The 17,108-nt window shown below is 48.9% G+C and overlaps 1 protein-coding gene across 1 annotated transcript; it reads right to left on the bottom strand.

Moving 5' to 3' along the window:
* Window positions 1-2,914: 2,914 nt before the first annotated feature.
* Window positions 2,915-11,593, bottom strand: LOC119109567 (inactive selenide, water dikinase-like protein). Its single transcript, XM_037233241.1, is given in 7 exon segments — window positions 2,915-3,254; window positions 3,257-3,301; window positions 3,778-4,036; window positions 9,024-9,281; window positions 10,371-10,519; window positions 10,863-10,967; window positions 11,219-11,593. Coding segments are annotated over 7 exon segments (1,218 nt in total). The 5' UTR covers window positions 11,484-11,593; the 3' UTR covers window positions 2,915-3,117.
* Between the last annotated feature and the right edge of the window lie 5,515 nt (window positions 11,594-17,108).

The following is a 17,108-nucleotide window of genomic DNA, read 5'->3' as shown; positions in this document are numbered from 1 at the left end:
TCAGCGCAGCGAACCTAGCTCGGGGCTGATAAAGACGACTGAGGCATCCCCAGGACCATATCGGTCATTTAACCATGCTGCATGTAAACGGGGCATATGAGCGAACAAACGTGTATGACTTAAGAGTATACGCAGTTGGTGAAAACCTCAATAAGGTGAGTTTGCTGACCGAGCCAACTTGTTGCCGTTTTATATTGTGATTCATCTGACGTAGTGTTTGCACGAGCGATGCCCTATACCTGTCAGCCAGCCACCAGTATTTCTCTTACTCAGCGAGAATGGGCTCACATGCACTAACGAAGGGTCCGACGGCGACCGAATTAAGACACAGTGACGACCCCGCGCGGGCCAGCCCCGCTCGCGTCACTTGTCACGTCGCGGGCAGGTCCTTCCGCGTCACTCGTCACGTCGCGGGCAGGTCCTTCCGCGTCACTCGTCACGTCGCGGGCAGGTCCTTCCGCGTCACTTGTCACGTCGCGGGCAGGTCCTTCCGCGTCACTCGTCACGTCGCGGGCAGGTCCTTCCGCGTCACTTATCGCGTCGCGGGCAGGTCTTCCCGCGTCACTTGTCGCGTCGCGGGCAGGTCTTTCCGCGTCACCTGTCACGTCGCGAGCAGGTCCTTCCGCGTCACCTGTCACGTCGCGGGCAGGTCTTCGCGCGTCCCATCGGGGCCTCCCTCAACGCTTGTGGAGGCACACGCTGGCACACTTTGAGAGTTGTAATGAAAATTATTACTTGGCTGCCGCAATTAACTGATTTATGGTAATTGATCATCAGGTGCCGTTTGCCGCTGCTGCCTCTGGGACAGCTGTGGCGGATTTTATCATCTGAGTTAAGCAACCACTCCAGCATGGAGAGTGGCATTCCTGTGAAAACCTTGAAATTTGGCCTCCGAGACGTCTTGCTTCATATTAACAACACTAGTTTCTGTCACGGAAGCGTTGCACTCCTCTTGGAAGTGCGCCAGTGTGATTCCCATTTACAAGCACGATCCATTAAAAGCCTGAAATTTTCGGCCACTTTCTACAAGGCATCTGTAAAATAGTCGATCAAATGGTTTATCGTCTGCTCATCTTTAGCTCACACACCATCATTTTTCAGTTCTGACCAGTACGGCTTCATGGAAAATCACTCAACTTGTAATGCACTTTTATTGATCTCCCGTGAGGTGTTACGGGTCATGGGCCGATCAGAAGTGACCCTTTGGAATTCGATCAACTTGAGCAGCTGTTTGAATTCGTGGACCACTCGATATTGCTATCAAAGCTACGGCAGCTTCAAATACCCACAGGATGGATCCAAAGCCACCTGGAGGGACACATGCAGCGTGTGAGGGTTCACCAGACGCTGTCAGAAGCGATCAAAGGGTGTTTTCTCGAGCCATCGCTATGCATCTTCAGCATCGATATCGCGTGTTTTATAGCACATATAAGGCTTCCGTGTGCCAGTAGCCCTTCGTCGCCATCGTCATTGGGGCTTTTCGACGCACTCAGCTGCTGCGGCTCTATTGTGTCGCCCGCGTCTCATCCAGGCAGGAAAAGCGGGCACCGCGGGGTAGCGAACCCCGCGCCTCCTGTTTCCAAGACGCGCAGCATTCAGCGCAGACGCGCTAACCATTACACTACTACACTCATGAGACCACCCACCTCTCATGCGCTCACAATAGTCCGGTAAACTAATGACGCGCAGCTGGCCACTACAGGCCCTCGAGTCAGTGTAGCAAAGATGTGGCAGTCACTTATCAGTGCTGGACGTGGCGCGCACGTGGTTTTTGCAGCGCGGGGTGATGGTAAATACCGCCAAAACCGAGACGTTATTGTGTGACGACCGCTGACAGCTCAACCAAACCAGAGAGTATCCGGCTGTAGTGTGGATCACGTGTTAGTGTTCAGCTGCGCAAAACCTCAGGTTCGTAATGGATCCATTGTGTCATACAGCCGACACATTATCAGGTGGCAAACAAAGGGGTTGACATCCTTATAACCATTCTAAATAATAAGCACGCACTTCTTCTAACCGGGTTACTTGAACCACTGATGCCTTGCTCCTGTCCCACGTACGTTACCGTGTCCAAGCCTAAGGTAGTGCGTCGTTCGAACATTCGAAAACTGCGGAAAGCCTTCAGCTTTACCGCCAGGGTCATCCCAGGCCGACTAGTGTTATAAAAAACGCTATGAGGCATACCTAATATTGAAAGGCTGCCGCGGACAGCCATAGCATTGATACAGCGTCCGGAGTGGGCGGCATCACCCCGTTGGCACTCAATATCACATACACACGTTTCACGAAATGTCCACAGTTCCAACTGCAGCAATATGCCCGTCGGCTGTTGAACAGGAACGGGCGCGTCAGGAGCGGACGTCTCAGGGGTGGACGTCCTCATGGGTGGATGCACTCAGAGGCGCACGTGCATCACCGTGCTCAACCCATTGCATATTTTGTACATCATCCAGCATTCGCGTCAAGCTAACTGTCGCATTTGCACTCTTGTATTGGCAAATCCAAATCATGCGCGTTTGAGGACTTGGCTGGCTCACGTCTACCACTTGACGATCGACTCGCCTTGGCTCACCTACCATACTATCTGAGCATCTGGCGTGTGTTCGCCATCTGGTGGCCCGTGCCTAGACTAATGCACCCATCCCATAGGTTAATGGCAATTCGACGTACTTTGTTTTCGCCGTCAGCCAGTGCTAGTGCAGCCGCGGCTGCGCACCCTGCATGTACTACGTCGTATATACTTACCCGTACGACTGCATCAATCACGGATATCAACGTTTGCCTGAAAGCGAAGCTGAAGCTCACGAGTCGTTCAACTCCCACTTGCCGTGATCCGAGGATTCTGATGTCTCCGTCCTCTCAGCAGAAGTCTCCGCAGACTTTCTCATTCAACGATGGCAGTCGAAACACCTCATCTTTCACAGGTAATGGTGTATTGGGTCCGTCCTGCGACAGGCGGACACACTGCGCGGCGCCGCCAGAGGAGGAGCGGCTGGTCCGGGCTCGCCGCCTCCGGCCAGGCCTCGACCACGCGGCACCGAGCCCACGGTTTGCCCACGCGACGCTCATAGAGGCCGGGGGCGGCGGCGCGACCGGGCGCCCTCCCCGGTCGGTCGCTCACCACAGCTCGCCGTCCTTCTCCTTCGCCGGCACCTCGATCAGCCGCGGCTTGTCGATGATGCGCGCCGTACGGTTGCCCTTCTCCACGATGCCTATGATCCAGGCCTGGTAGCCTTCGGTCTTCTCGATGTCTTGCAGTAGGCGGCCGCCTGCTCCCGGGGCAGACAGATCAGCAGGCCGCCTGTGGGCACGTCCAGCGGCGGTTATAGCGCGTCCGCTCGGCTGGCGTCCACCGGCGGCTCCGACGCTTGACGCCCAAGCGGGGACGTGGTCCTCCTCTTGTGTTCCAGCTGATCAGATTCCCCCCCCCCCCCCCCCAATGACACCGTGGAGGCCGTTAAATGATCAGATCAGTAGGGTCACCTGACGAAATGCGTAACACAAAGGGCTTTGCCCCACACGCAATTCCTGATCGTTCAAATGGCATGGACCACATAAGCCGATGTGACGGATGATCTGCTACTCATGCGTCCTGCCTGCTTCACAGCTTATGTTCAGATTACACCTTACTTCGCTGAACAAGGCACAAGTAATCCCGTGGACTACCGATCGCATGCCAGTCAAATCGCCACGACCGGTGCTTCGCAGTCGGTAAGCGTGCCGACCGTGCAATTCCCAGTGTCATTCGATAACGCCGCCGACCGAGCCCCGCCATACCGGAGGTCTCCGCCGAGTTGCCCTGCAGCAGCTGGAACATGTTGCCGCAGGCCTTGGCCACGGCACCCATCTTGGCGATGACAGGCAGGTTGTGGATGACGAAGGACACCGCGTTCTTCTGATTGCGCGCCAGGTTCTGGGCGTGGCCCAGCAGGCCGAAGCCCGTCACGTCTGTGGCGCCGTGCGCGTTGTACTTGTGCATCAGCCTGGCTGTGATGCGGTTGAGACGCGCCATCGAGTCCATGGCGCGCGCATACGCCTGTCGCAGGCAGGGGTCATCAACACTACGCTCGGGCCGTCACACAGCACAACGGTCAGGCGACGTCACACACTGCGCCGACACAGTGCGGCGGTCCGTATCGCACACTCGCCGTCAGCAGGACGCCCGTCGCCGAACACTTCCGGCGTCAGGAGTAGCTGTTGAGATGTCCGAAGACAAGAAATTTCCAGTAGCTGGCTGGAACCGCCGACCTCCGGCCAATTTGTTGACGCCAGGTCCCCTCCCCCTCCCCCCGCTGCGCGGTCAGATAGCGGTGGGATTATCGGTTCGTACCAAACCGCTCCCCGCTTCTCACCAACTAGGCGATAGTGATCCACTTTACCTCGCGTACTATCTCGTCACTTACCCGAGGAACTGTAGGCAATTCGCTTTTCTTTGAACTCATCTGGCGACTCCTGAATATTTTGCTCTCAGGTGGTCTGGACGGAGCGGGAACTCAGACATTTGGATTCAGGGTTGGAGTACTTTTACCCCACATTTTCCTTTCCTTCTCCCACATCATAGGCGAACACTTTTTCGCTTATATGTACAAGGTCGAGTTAAAAGAAAATGCCCGTATTTTGACATTAGTGTCTCTTGGCAAAATTGACTGTGCCTAGTTTTTTTATATTTTGCGTATCACCAACTGCTTCAACTAGCTCTGTCTGCCACCTAACTTTTGCCGCGTTCATGCTTTCCAAGCGAATGTGTTGATCTAACTCATTTAAGAAAGCGTTGAATTTAATACATGCCACAAACATTACAAAATTGCTGACCCTTCTTACCATCCAACTGTCGAGACCACTCAACATGCTGCTATGCTGCCTGGTTAAAACAGAGAGCCTGGGAAGATTATCCTCTTGGCCTGCATACTACTTGAATAATAAACCTTCTTTTACTGTGATCGTCACCCCAAAACAGGAAGGTAATGGGTACAATCGAAGGGAGGCTGGGGGAACATGTTCACCTAAATCTTGTCCGAGCTTTTGTTCTTCCAAGTTAGTTTCCATCCCCTATCTCAGCTTGGACCAAATCTAAATAACCAAAAAAGGTGCAATACCAATTGCCGATTGTTGGCTCTAAGAACCTGATGCACGTAAAAACGACTTCAGTTGATGAGAACGTGTTCCACTCAGGTGTGGGCCAACCTCCCGCCCCATATTCTGAAGCGTCTGACAACTGAATAGCCATGCAGCATCCCTTTAACTTATAAATCTGGACTTGCGGGATTTAAATGGAGCTCCAAATTTGAATATCAAAAGCTGGAATGTTAATGAGAAAGATTCAAATAATGACTGCTAGGTTTAAAACTGCATGGCCAACTGCAATTAATTGTGACAGCTACAAAGTAAGTGAGGATATTGTATTTAAAATACTTTTTAGGCCAATATAGCCTTCCATTAACTCAAACACATACGCATGGATTGGTGCCCCATCAGATCAGGTTACATACCTTTGCTTTATTGGTATATCAGTGTCATTTGAAGACTTAAATGCGAAAATTTGAAGGTATTAAACTATACCAAAGATGATCCATTTCTGGTCAAAATCCAGACCAACATCCCCATACGCTAGGACTTGCACAAAAGCACAAAATGCTGGGAATCATCAGCTCCGACCAGCTTTTCTATCCTGGCCTAATGCAAACCCATTTTGACACAAAATGTAATACCTCTGAATTTCGAAACCTTTCAGCATGTCTCCATGAAATCATTCAGTAGCCCATTTCTCAGTGAAACGAGCAGTACAACGAAACACTTCAGCTCATTGAACTTAGGATGACGTCTTCTCTGTTCAGTCAACTTCCCACATGTTGTGGGGTCTAGGCGTTCTACGCATCGAGAACTATCTAGTGCCCGAAGTACCCAACGTTTCTTCTTGCAATCTGCCCAAAATGTTCATCCATGTACACAAATGAACAAAACACCGACCATAGGAGAACTGCACTGATCCTAACGCATCTTCTCGTCCTACACCTTGAGGTCTGAAATACTTCACCTCTAAGAAACTAACCATCAGCATCGGTTTCGCGTTTCTTCCTTTCCTCCCAGCATCGCTTTCAATGAGTCGGCGAAACCTGGGCTGATGCACATTATCAATGCCCACTATCCGCTTTCGTATACAATCTTTCTTCTTCAAAACACATGGACAATCCACAACGACGCAGCCATGGGCGCCGTTCACGCCATGCAATGGCCGATCACGCGCCGAAGAGCCCGGAGAGCGGAGACGACTCCGAGAGAGGCGGAAAATTTCCACAGACAGCGTGACCTTCTGTGGGGGGTCTCAGGGAATCCCCCAGGGTCGTCCCCTGCCATAATCCGGCACCCGGAGACGCGAATGCAGAAAAAATTGGCGCGGATCGGCCGTCCGTAATATTGTGCAGTGCGAGCACAGACAAGAGTTGGCCCGGTGGAAGGTTTAACGATTGGAGTGTGGATGACAACCAATGGAGTGGACGTTTGCAAAAAAATCATTTGAGATGGTTTGCTGCACGACACTGAGTAGCGCGACGTGTACGTGCCCGGCATTCCTTGCTTAGTGTGGATCATGTGTGGTTTTGTGCGAGGAGAGCTTCGCGGGCTATTCTATCTAGTATGAAACCCGGCAGTGTTGGAAAACTTGACTTTTCCTGGTATAATGTATACCACGAGATTTTGTACTCCCGGATTATGACTAGGTAAAATTAAATATTTTATACTCCATCATGATGCAACAAGAACAGCTTTTGGAGAAAAAAACTAATTTTACCTCTTTGTGTCAGGATAAAATAAAACCAGAAATGCGCAACGGCTTGATACTTGCTGCTTCCATCAGGAGCCATGTATTGATATCTGCAAGAGCGCAAGTCTTGCACCCACCAGACTAAGATGCCCAATAGCAAGCAGCCTGTGTTGCCAACTAGGTATATGGTAAACCATGTATGAAAATGTGAAACATAAAGCGTGTGAATGTTGAATGGAATCGCCTTTGAACAATACCGGGAAATGAGAAAAGAGTACCAGAATCGCACCGGTCTCTAGATAAACAAAGCTCTCACTTCCTATGTCCTACGCAGACCAACTCAAACTTGAACATGACTTAACCTACCACTGACGACGAACCGCATCAATTGCAAAGGATGCAACGAACATTCATAGAAAACCGCACGCCCAATCACCTACCGCATACGGCCGCCTACCCGCGCGCCACCAGTGTCATGGCAATACAAATATGAGAATCACTCGCAATTCCGCGTCGGAAACGTCTCAACCATTCAGCGGCTTGTGCCCGCCTCCCAGCTCAGGTTGGAGGTTGAACATACAAAACTCTCCAATTGGTTTTAATAATTCGCCTCCTTGTGACTGATTTGTCAAAAGCATAAATATTCTGCTCGCGCTCATGCCTTGTACAGATTTGTAAACATTTGGAGGGAAGCTATATAGAAATGGGCATCACGATTATGAAGAACTTATTTGTATTCATCCAGAACTGCCATCTGGTTGGATTTTTGGCCACTTCCTGGTATCCGGAGTACAAAAATGTTACGACAGCTGTGGACTTAAACCAGGTTAAATTTGTCACTTAACGGTGTGAAATTAAAGCTGGTAATTCAGGCTTTACAAAGTACCCTTTTAAGTCGAGAAGCGTTGCCGTAAATAGCAAAACACAAAATCGCTCGGGGACAGCCATCTCACCCGGCAAAAACACCAGGACACCAGAGTAACATGAACTCACAACTTTGGCCCGGCAAATTAAGGACATCTGGCCTTCTTTGGCCAAAATCATCAATTAATTGTAACATAAATTATCATATTTCGCAATGATATTGGTTGAAGCGCATCAAAATCCATTAATACATTGCATTATCAGCCGCAGTCAGCGGAGTGACCGACTCCGATCCCTTTTGGCCGGCCTGTACGGATCTACCAGGCATTGTACTTGCGCTGGCTCGGTAAATCGGTTAAGATTGCTGCCTGTCTCTATTGTTCGGGTGGGACGTGCAGGGTCTCGTGTGTTGACCGGGAGTGGGAAGGTGGGGGGCATGACTGTTTAGCTCTTTTCAAAACCAGTTAGCTGGTGGGGCGTGAGTAGCGTGACCGTGGTGAGGCGTGAGTAGCGTGGTCGTGGCGAAGCATGAGCAGGTGGCCGTCTGTGGCATGTTCATTTGCATTTTTTGGGTACCATTTTTGTCTGGTTGTGCGTATCGTACCCACTCTCCATTTTGGAGGGTGTATAAGCTCGGTGTGTAGCCACCCCCCATTTTGAAGAGTGTATAAGCTCGATGCGTAATTACTCTCCATTTTGGAGGGTGTATACACAGAGCCTTCATAAATTGCAAACCAATGTATATGCACATGTGTTTCATATTACAAAGTACCAGACTGTGTTGTTTCAGTGTGTCATGTTTAATAATAATGTCCTTTCATTTCGAGTGCTTTTACATGTATTGCTTACATGAAAAGTGTCGCTTTTGTTGAGTGTCGCTCACTGTACTATTATCTCTCTAAGATGACCTAATAAAGCTGCTATGACCCGCAGCACTTGGATAATTTTGTACTCCACTATATACAAAATTGTACTCCGCTACCAGGAAAACTTCTCGAATTTCCAACGTGGAAATCCGGAGTATAAATTTCATCAGAATTGAATCCCCGACGAAGTGCCATATGCCAACACCGCTGCCAGACATTTGAGACGACGCTTGGGCTTAAGAAGCTGAAGATGTTCTGGAATGGTGTGGTCTCCGTCGACACGGAGCGCTAGCTGGGTGGCGGCTGAGGCAATGTACGCCTCTGGTCTGTCACAGAACTCATATCAATTACCGTCGGTGGCGACTTACTTGTCGGCTGGCCCGAAGTCGCCGGACTCCTTTGGAGCACTCAAAAATCCCAAGCAGAAAAGTTATTGAAGCTTGGATCACATCGTGAAACCGCATTCATCAAAATCACGCATGCTAGTTCATTTCTACACACAGCGCGGCGAACTTTTCCATGAACCTACGTACCTTCTTGACGTCGTCCTCGGTGACCACCAGCTTGACGCGGTTCCAGCGTTCTGGCTGGTCCAGCCACTGATGGGCGTTGACGGCCACCTGTGTTCCGAGCGGCTTGGTGAGCACCAGCACGTCGCCCATGACAGCCGCATCCGGCAGGATGAACTCGTTGGGCTGGCAGACGGTGGTAGCCACGCCACCGATGGTCACCCAGGGGTTCATCACCGACTGGCCGCCGGTCACCGAGGTGCCCGCATCCGCCGCCGCGTCCTGCCCAGCACAGCACGACCGCGTCACGTACGATTTAACGTTGCGCGCCATGCACACCTCCTCACTAGCACACACAAGCATCTTATGGTACACAGTGCTTAAAGTAAGAAGTGCTTAACATGAGCTTAGGTTGTGCTGATTACCACTGTCACTGCATCTGGTAACCAGAACTCAATATTACTATTTCTTTAACAGGTTAAGCACTTATATTTACTATTAGATAAACAATGTTAAATATCTCACTTATGTTTTAGCTCTGAAACATGTGCTTAAATTCAAACTTAATGGAATTAATCACAATGGATACCTCAACTATAAAATACTGGCCCCAGGCAACAATTTGAAACCAGCAGTTCCATGTCTGAGCCACAAATACAAAACTATACTTCACAGATATGTAGTGCCAAAAATACTACTGACCTTCAAAAGCAGTTTTAACAAAAATATACAAACTTTCATAACTATCATTGCAAATGGGCAACTTAAAACATGTTAAGTAGCTAAGTCCTCCCATGTCTATTATTCATTGGGTAAAAGCTCAGAACACCAAAACACATATTGCACAAAAATCACCATTGTGTATTCTGTTACCAGAAGCCAAATATTTACATCAGAGGGTGTCAATCTACCAGCAGTAAAAAAAAAATTGATAGAGCTATATGAAATACAAGCAACACCTCTTTGCATTAGTCTCAAATTTGATTTTTTGACTGGCATGTCAAATTCCTTTATCTTTGCCTAAGGACCTTGATGTAAGCTAGCTCCAATTTTTAAGAACTTTCCCCTGAAGCAATGTGTCAGCACAGTGGTCTCCTACAAAAATGAGGTGTCCAGCCTTTAACCTTTCTGTATCTGATTGGCAGCTTTCTTGACTAACAGCTCAAAATTAGAGTCAGATAAGCAGATACATAGCCAATGTGGCCCACACAGGCAAGTTAGCCTCTTGTTTAAAAGCACAATGCACAGTATTCTGCTTACATCTTAAAACACTACACAGGTATCACAGCATGACAATATACCTGAATCATCCTGCATCCAATGCAGAATTCCACAAACCAGACATGCAAAAAGCAATAACAATTGTCTGACCTTGAAACCACGCATCATCAAAGGGATGACGACATCACGCTCCTTCTCAGTCAGCTTGGTTGAGATGCCCAGCAACATCAGCATGTTGTCACAGTCTGTCACGCCCATGGCGTACATGTCCGAAAGCACATTGGAGCAGGCAATCTTGCCTGGATGGGTAAAAATGTTTTAAGTGAGCATCAGGTCATACATTTCAAACTGTGAGTAAAGCACATATCTGAATTGAAGTCCATTAACACTGACCCAGTGGTAAAGTTTCTAGATGCATGTTTGCAACCAACAAGAATGTGTAATCCAATGCACCCTGACATGTATATTCCGTGATTGTGATATAAAATCAATATAACAAAAAAGCAGGCTATACCAGATGAATGATACATATGACATATTCTACAATCTTTTTGCAGAATACCTCATGGACACTAGCTTGACACTTGTTTTACACACTTGTCTAAGTTTTTGACACTTCTTTAAGCCTGACACTTGTTTTACCCATCATATATGGATCTTCCACTAGTGGGTAGAAGAAATCTGTTGTTTGAACCAGTGACAGCCCTCCATGCCTCAGCGGGGTAATTGACGCATCCATTCCTATACCTGGAAAACATGTTGCAATGTTAAAAGCTGGAAGTCAAATCAAACAGCATCAAACAACTTAAATTTGAAGACATTTTCACTTCTATGGCTAGCCAGGTCAAACATCTCAAAGGAAAATCATTAGAGCACTGAAATCAAACACTGAAATGAACTGTTCTAGCACAAAAACCTTCAATATTCTGAATAACCAACAAATGGTCATGTAGAAATTATTGTAGCATGCAATTTTCATAACAGTAATGATTTCTTACCAACTCTTGGTATTTGAAGGTGCATAAAATGGGCATGTTCCTGATCCTGGGCACTCGCGTCATCCTGAAGTCCCTCCAAGAGTTTCAGAAGAATCTCTTGAGGGACCTTACACCCTCATCCTTTCAGATCAGCGAAACGCGTGAGCCGGAAGTTTGCATCCAACTCATGTGCCAACGGATCAAACGGTCGTCTGACCAGAACATTGCCCCCGAGCTCGAGCTGCGCAGCAGAAAGCGCGTCGTCGCTCGCTGTCGCGTTCTCCATCGGTGCAGCGCAAACAGCACGCTTCAAATTTACCGCAGCTCGGAAACACACAGGCCAACGCACCACCCATGCGCCTGCCCCGCTAGGAAATGACGGCGCCCCACAAAATGATGGCGTCCGGATCACGGGCTCTTCTGGGTCTGTGATTGGCTGAGACGATGCACAGCGCAGCACGGGGAGCGGTTCGTTTTCGATAAGGGAGCTCAGAGGCTGCTTAGAGTTCCACAACAACAATCGCACTCACTCATTTTGGCGCGGCAAGTCTAGAAGTTTGCCGCAGTCTTAAAGAAATGCTATATTTTACCGCACTTTTACCGAGGCGCGTTTTCCTTACACGTGGCTTTATTTTGCATGTATAAAACAATGGTTCAATGGGGTTTTAAGACTCAATATTCTTGGGACTTTGGGAAATGTAGCGCCGTGAAGCAATCTTTGAATATGGGACTCTTTTCAAGAATGAAAATAAGCCATTGGATACCGGTTCTCAAATTTTAAAACTTATGCGTATACCTGTGGCTATATGAGAATCCATCTTCCTGTGTGCAGCCCTAGAAAACTAGGCGTGCTACATGCACATATAGCGCTTATTGTCTTCACATCATGGTGGATTCTCACAGTTTGAGACTGGGTATTTCGGAAAATGTATGAAGAAATGAATTAACATTGACTGGTAAATGACATCAAAACCAAGCACTGCTTTTGATTCCAATGTCATTTACTCATGGCCGGCAAGTCGATGCATGAGCTGATGGTTGATGATGACTGATTCAGAGTTTTTGCTTTGACTGCTGTGGATAAGAATAAAATATCTTAGCATTCCAAACATGTTAAGAACGCGATACACAAGTATAATAGTATCGCGGCACTGGCCGTCCGCGATCTCCGGCAAACGACACAACCGGTGGATGCGCGATATATATGTATATTATGTGCAGGTGGCCGAGTTGACCTCGTATGAAGATCGCGCACGTGCTCCCGGCGTCGCAGCATGGGACGTCAAGCTCGCCGCACCGTAACTAAAAACTATTAGATTGTGTTACATGATCGAGAACGACTACTGAGAGGACACTGTTAAATAACAATCGAACTTCACAACTAATAATAATAACATCCCTATCTACAATCGACACGAATTAAGTGGGTAATTACAAAGACAGAAAATAACCCACATGAAACATTTCACATACATTCAAGGTCTGGCGCAAACGAACTTATATACAAACCCAACGTGGTAGGCACAGGCTTAAAACGCTACCGTGCGTTGACCGCCACAATAGGTGTCACGAAGTCAAATAAACGGAAATGACACATTCCACGTCAGCGGCACGTAAGATGACGTTCGACAATTCGGCGTAAAAATTCATCGGTGCGTATCCGACTTGTTCTCTAAAGATAAGGCACCAAGGCCGGAATTTGAGCAAACATGGGACGGAATAATTAGACTGGAGCTGAACTTGAGCGACCATGGGCGCCGCGGCAGGCCAACAAAGAAGCCAAGGCCACCGTGGTGGACCCGTGAAAGATGGGAGTGCCCCGGCAGGCTGACATATAACGCCCCGGCGGAGAACAGGGCCTTCTAAACAAAGGGAAACTACCCAAGACTAGTGTGCGAAAATCAATGCCCCCGTGCGGTCGGGAGTGCCCGGACAGGTTAACTGAAAGGGACCTGATTGGAGTGAAGCGTCCTTCGAAAACGAGATCAAAGTTAAAGGGCCCTAGATCAAAGAACAGGGCCTTTGATCATCGCGTGGCTCGGTGCCTTACGTTATATGGGCTCCAGCAACAGCACGAGACCCTCCAAGCGAGTGGAAAAAAAACACGAGACTGTTATGGACGGCCCCCAAGCAACCAGGGGCGGATCTAGGATTTTGTGAAGGGGGACCATGCGGCATTGTGGAGACCCTTGAAGTTTGGAGACCCCTCAAAAAATAACACTGCATTTCGGTCATAACATTTTAAGACAAGTCATATTTAACACATTATATATACGTACATATATCTATAAATGTATATATATATATATATATATATATACATTATATATATACATTATATATACCAGACCATATACATTATATATACATATATATATATATATATATATATATATAAGGGACATAGTATTAATCATCTTCATAAATAGATAATAGCCAATGGAAATGACCAGATGTCGGCTGCACATAACATTACGTTCGGCAATCGCGTGTAAAAATTCATCGGCGCATATTCGACTGCTGCTCTTAGGCAAAGGCACCACGGCTAAAAGGGACAAAACGTGAGCGATCATGGGTGCCGCAGGAAGCCAACAAAGTGGCTCCCGTCAACAAGTATAGGCTTCTCAGAGCGAGCAAAAATAACCCAGGACCGACGTGGTGGGCTCCTAAACGATCGGTAGCGCCCCGGTGGCGTGACATATAAGGCCTCTGCCCGACCACAGAACTCTCCGAGCAAAGAGACTTACCTAAGACCATGAATCAATACTCTCTGTGCCATCAAGAGTGTGTGGACAGGTTAACACCACCAGCCTCGATAGCAGTGAGGGGCCCTCCGCAAATGAAACCATAAGTAGAGAGCCCTCGATCAAACTAGAGGTCTCCTGGGCAACGAGTTTCTCCGCGTCTTACCTTATAAGAGCCTGGCAACAGCACACAGCCCTCCAAGCAAGTGGAAAGAACCCGAGACTTATATGTATGGCCCCTGAGCAACTGAGTGCACCCTGGCGTATAGGGCCCCGGAAAAAAAAACGTATGGAGTCCTTCGGGCGAATGGGAAGAATCTGTGGAGGAAAACCTGATCGATCAACAGTGCTCAGGCGTGGAGGCAGATAGCGTCCCAACAGCACATTAGGCCTTACGAGATAATGCAAAGCGATCAAGGGCAACGTGGGAAGCTATTGGTGATCAGATTCACCCGGCAAGTGGACATATAGGACCGTGCAACCAACAGCGTAATACCTCTAGACAACGTAATGAGCCCCAAAATTTTCCCCCAAGCAACACTCTCTCAATCAGCAAAGGATGAACTTTGTCCGTTGATGAACTCTTTACCTTTGCTAACAATTATTCTTGGTCGTCTGTACGCCCTAGGGCGTCCAAATTTGTTGTTTTTTCTTGTAAGAAAACTGCTTCTGTCCCGGTGGTTATCAGCCCCTTCAGAGCCCTTACGTCCCCTCGGCATGGTTCATAGGGCATTGTCCCGTGTCTCCCCCCCCCCCCCCCCCCCCCCTCTGCATCTGCCAACGGCCCGACCAGCTTAATAGAAGGGGCCGATAAGAAGATAGCGCCATCCATTCAAATAAGAAATACTCATGCCACAATGTGTAGAGCTCTGGACGATCGAATGCGCCCCAGCAGGTTAACAAATAGGGCACCCGTCAAGAGCAAGGGCCCTCCATTCAAAAAGGAAGGACCCAAAACCCAATGTAGAGCACCCCCGGATGATCGAGCGTACCCGAGCAGGTTAACAAATAGGGCTCCCAACAAGAGCGTAGGGCCCTCCATTCGAATGGGAAGCACCGGAGACCCTACGTAAATGGCACAAGAATGATGGAATGTGCCCAAACAGCTTATCAGAAGGGGCCCAACAAGAGCGTATGGCTCTCCATTCAAATTAGATGTACCCAAAACCCAGTAAGGAGGGCCCCGAAAGATGAAATATACCCGAGCAGATTATCAGGTGGCTCAGGCAGGAGTGTAGCGCGCTAAATTCAAACACCAAGACCGGGCCCCCGACAATCCAGTGTGGTGGAAGCAGCGAACAGATGGGGTGCTCAACAATTGCGTAGGCCATTGAGATAGGAAGCACCCAAGACACGATGTGGACACGAAGGCCCCGGATATTTAAGTGTTCCCCAGCATATTAACAGATGAGGCCCCGTCAAGAGCGTAGGGCCTTCCGTTCAAATATGAAATACCCACAACGCGATGTAGACGGTCACGAATAATCGAGTGCGCCCAAATAGGTTAACAGATGCGACCCCGAAAAGAGCGACGGGTCCTCCATTCAAAAAAGAAGTTCCCAAAATCAGATGTAGCGGTCCGCTACAATCGAATGGGCCCGAGTATCTTATCAGAAGGAGCCCCGACAGGAGCGTAAGCCCCTCCATTCAAATAAGAAGCATCTAAAACTCGGTGCGGAGGGCTCCAAAAGGTGGAGTGTACCCGGAAAGGTTATCAGATCACCGCGATAAGAGCAGAGGGTATTACATACAAACACCAAGAGCCAATGTGCAGTGCCCCCCAGCTTTCCGGTGTGGCCAAGGAAGCGAACGGAGGGGATCCCTGACAAGTGCGTAGGCCCCCGTTCAAATAGGACGCATCCAAAGCCCGACGTAGAAAGCCCCCGAAGGATCAAATGTGCTCGAGCAAGTTATCAAATAGCCCCCTTCCCCACAAGAGCGTAGGGCCTCCCAAAAGGAAGTACGGACTTCGGAAAAGAAGTACCCAGGATCCAGTGTGGCGGGTCCCCGAACGACTGAATGTGCCCAAGCAGTCTATCAGATGGCCCCCGACAAGAGTGTAGGGTGCTAAGCAAGTGACAGAGAATTGGAAGCGCCTTAGACTACTGTAAAGGGCCCAGAGCAAATCACCAATCTGTCGGTAGGCTAACCGAGATCCACGTAAAAGGCCCCTGAGCAACCGAGAATACCGCGGCAGGTTAAGGTATGGGAACCCGGCTATAACCCATACAGCCTTTCTGACGAATGGAAAGAATCCGTGGTAGGGCCCGTGATTGACAAGAGTGCCACTGTATACTAGCAGGAAGGGCCCCAACAACGCAGGGCCCTCCGAACAAATGCAAAGAAATGAAGGGCAACGTGGAAGCTCCTTAACGATCGGAATGATCCCGCAAGTGAGCACATAGGCCCACGGGAAACAGCATGGGCCCCTAGACAGTGTAATGGGTCCTACAATTTCCAGTTCACAACTCTTTCAATCACTGATTTTTTTACTTCTCATACGCCCTTCACTTTCGCTTACAACTGTTCTTGGTCGCCTGGAAGTCCAGAGATATCCAGTTTTGTTACGTTTTGTGTTAAAAAAACTGCATCTGTTCGGCCGGCTATGAGTGTGCGAGTACCGAGTATAGCGCGCGAGTAGTAGTATCTAGACCGAACGGTAGATGGCAGAGCGTCTCGCGGAGTACGGAAATACAGTCTAGTTCCGACCGCCGACTCGTGTGGACCTTCGCGGAGGGAGACTCAAACAATGAGGGCCCTCTCGGAACCAATGGGCCCCTTCAGGCCCAAGGGGGCCATGACCCCGTGCCCACTCCCCCTCTGGATCCGCCCCTCAGCGTGGGGCCCTCAACTTAAATAATAAGTACCCGAGACACATGTGGTTATAACCCGAAAAATCGAGTATACTCGTGCAGACTTTCAGATGCCTTTCGCTCCCGACAGAAGCGTAGGGCACTACCTTCAAATACTAAGACCCAATGTGCAGGTTACCTGAATAATTTGTTTCGCCCGGGAAGGTGGGCAGATGGGATCCCCGACAAGTGCGTGGGACTCTCCATTAAAATAGGAAGTACTCAAGACTCAGTGTCCAAGGCCCCCAAACGATCTAGTGGGCCAGAGCAGGTTAAGAGATAGAGCCCTCGACAAAAAATGGGTCCCTCCACTCA

Source organism: Pollicipes pollicipes, unplaced genomic scaffold, assembly GCF_011947565.3.
Source record: "Pollicipes pollicipes isolate AB1234 unplaced genomic scaffold, Ppol_2.1 Scaffold_7231;HRSCAF=8579_pilon_pilon_pilon, whole genome shotgun sequence".
NCBI lineage: Eukaryota > Metazoa > Arthropoda > Thecostraca > Pollicipedomorpha > Pollicipedidae > Pollicipes > Pollicipes pollicipes.
Note: the sequence above shows the minus strand (reverse complement) of the source record. Positions and strands in the feature narration are given on the sequence as shown.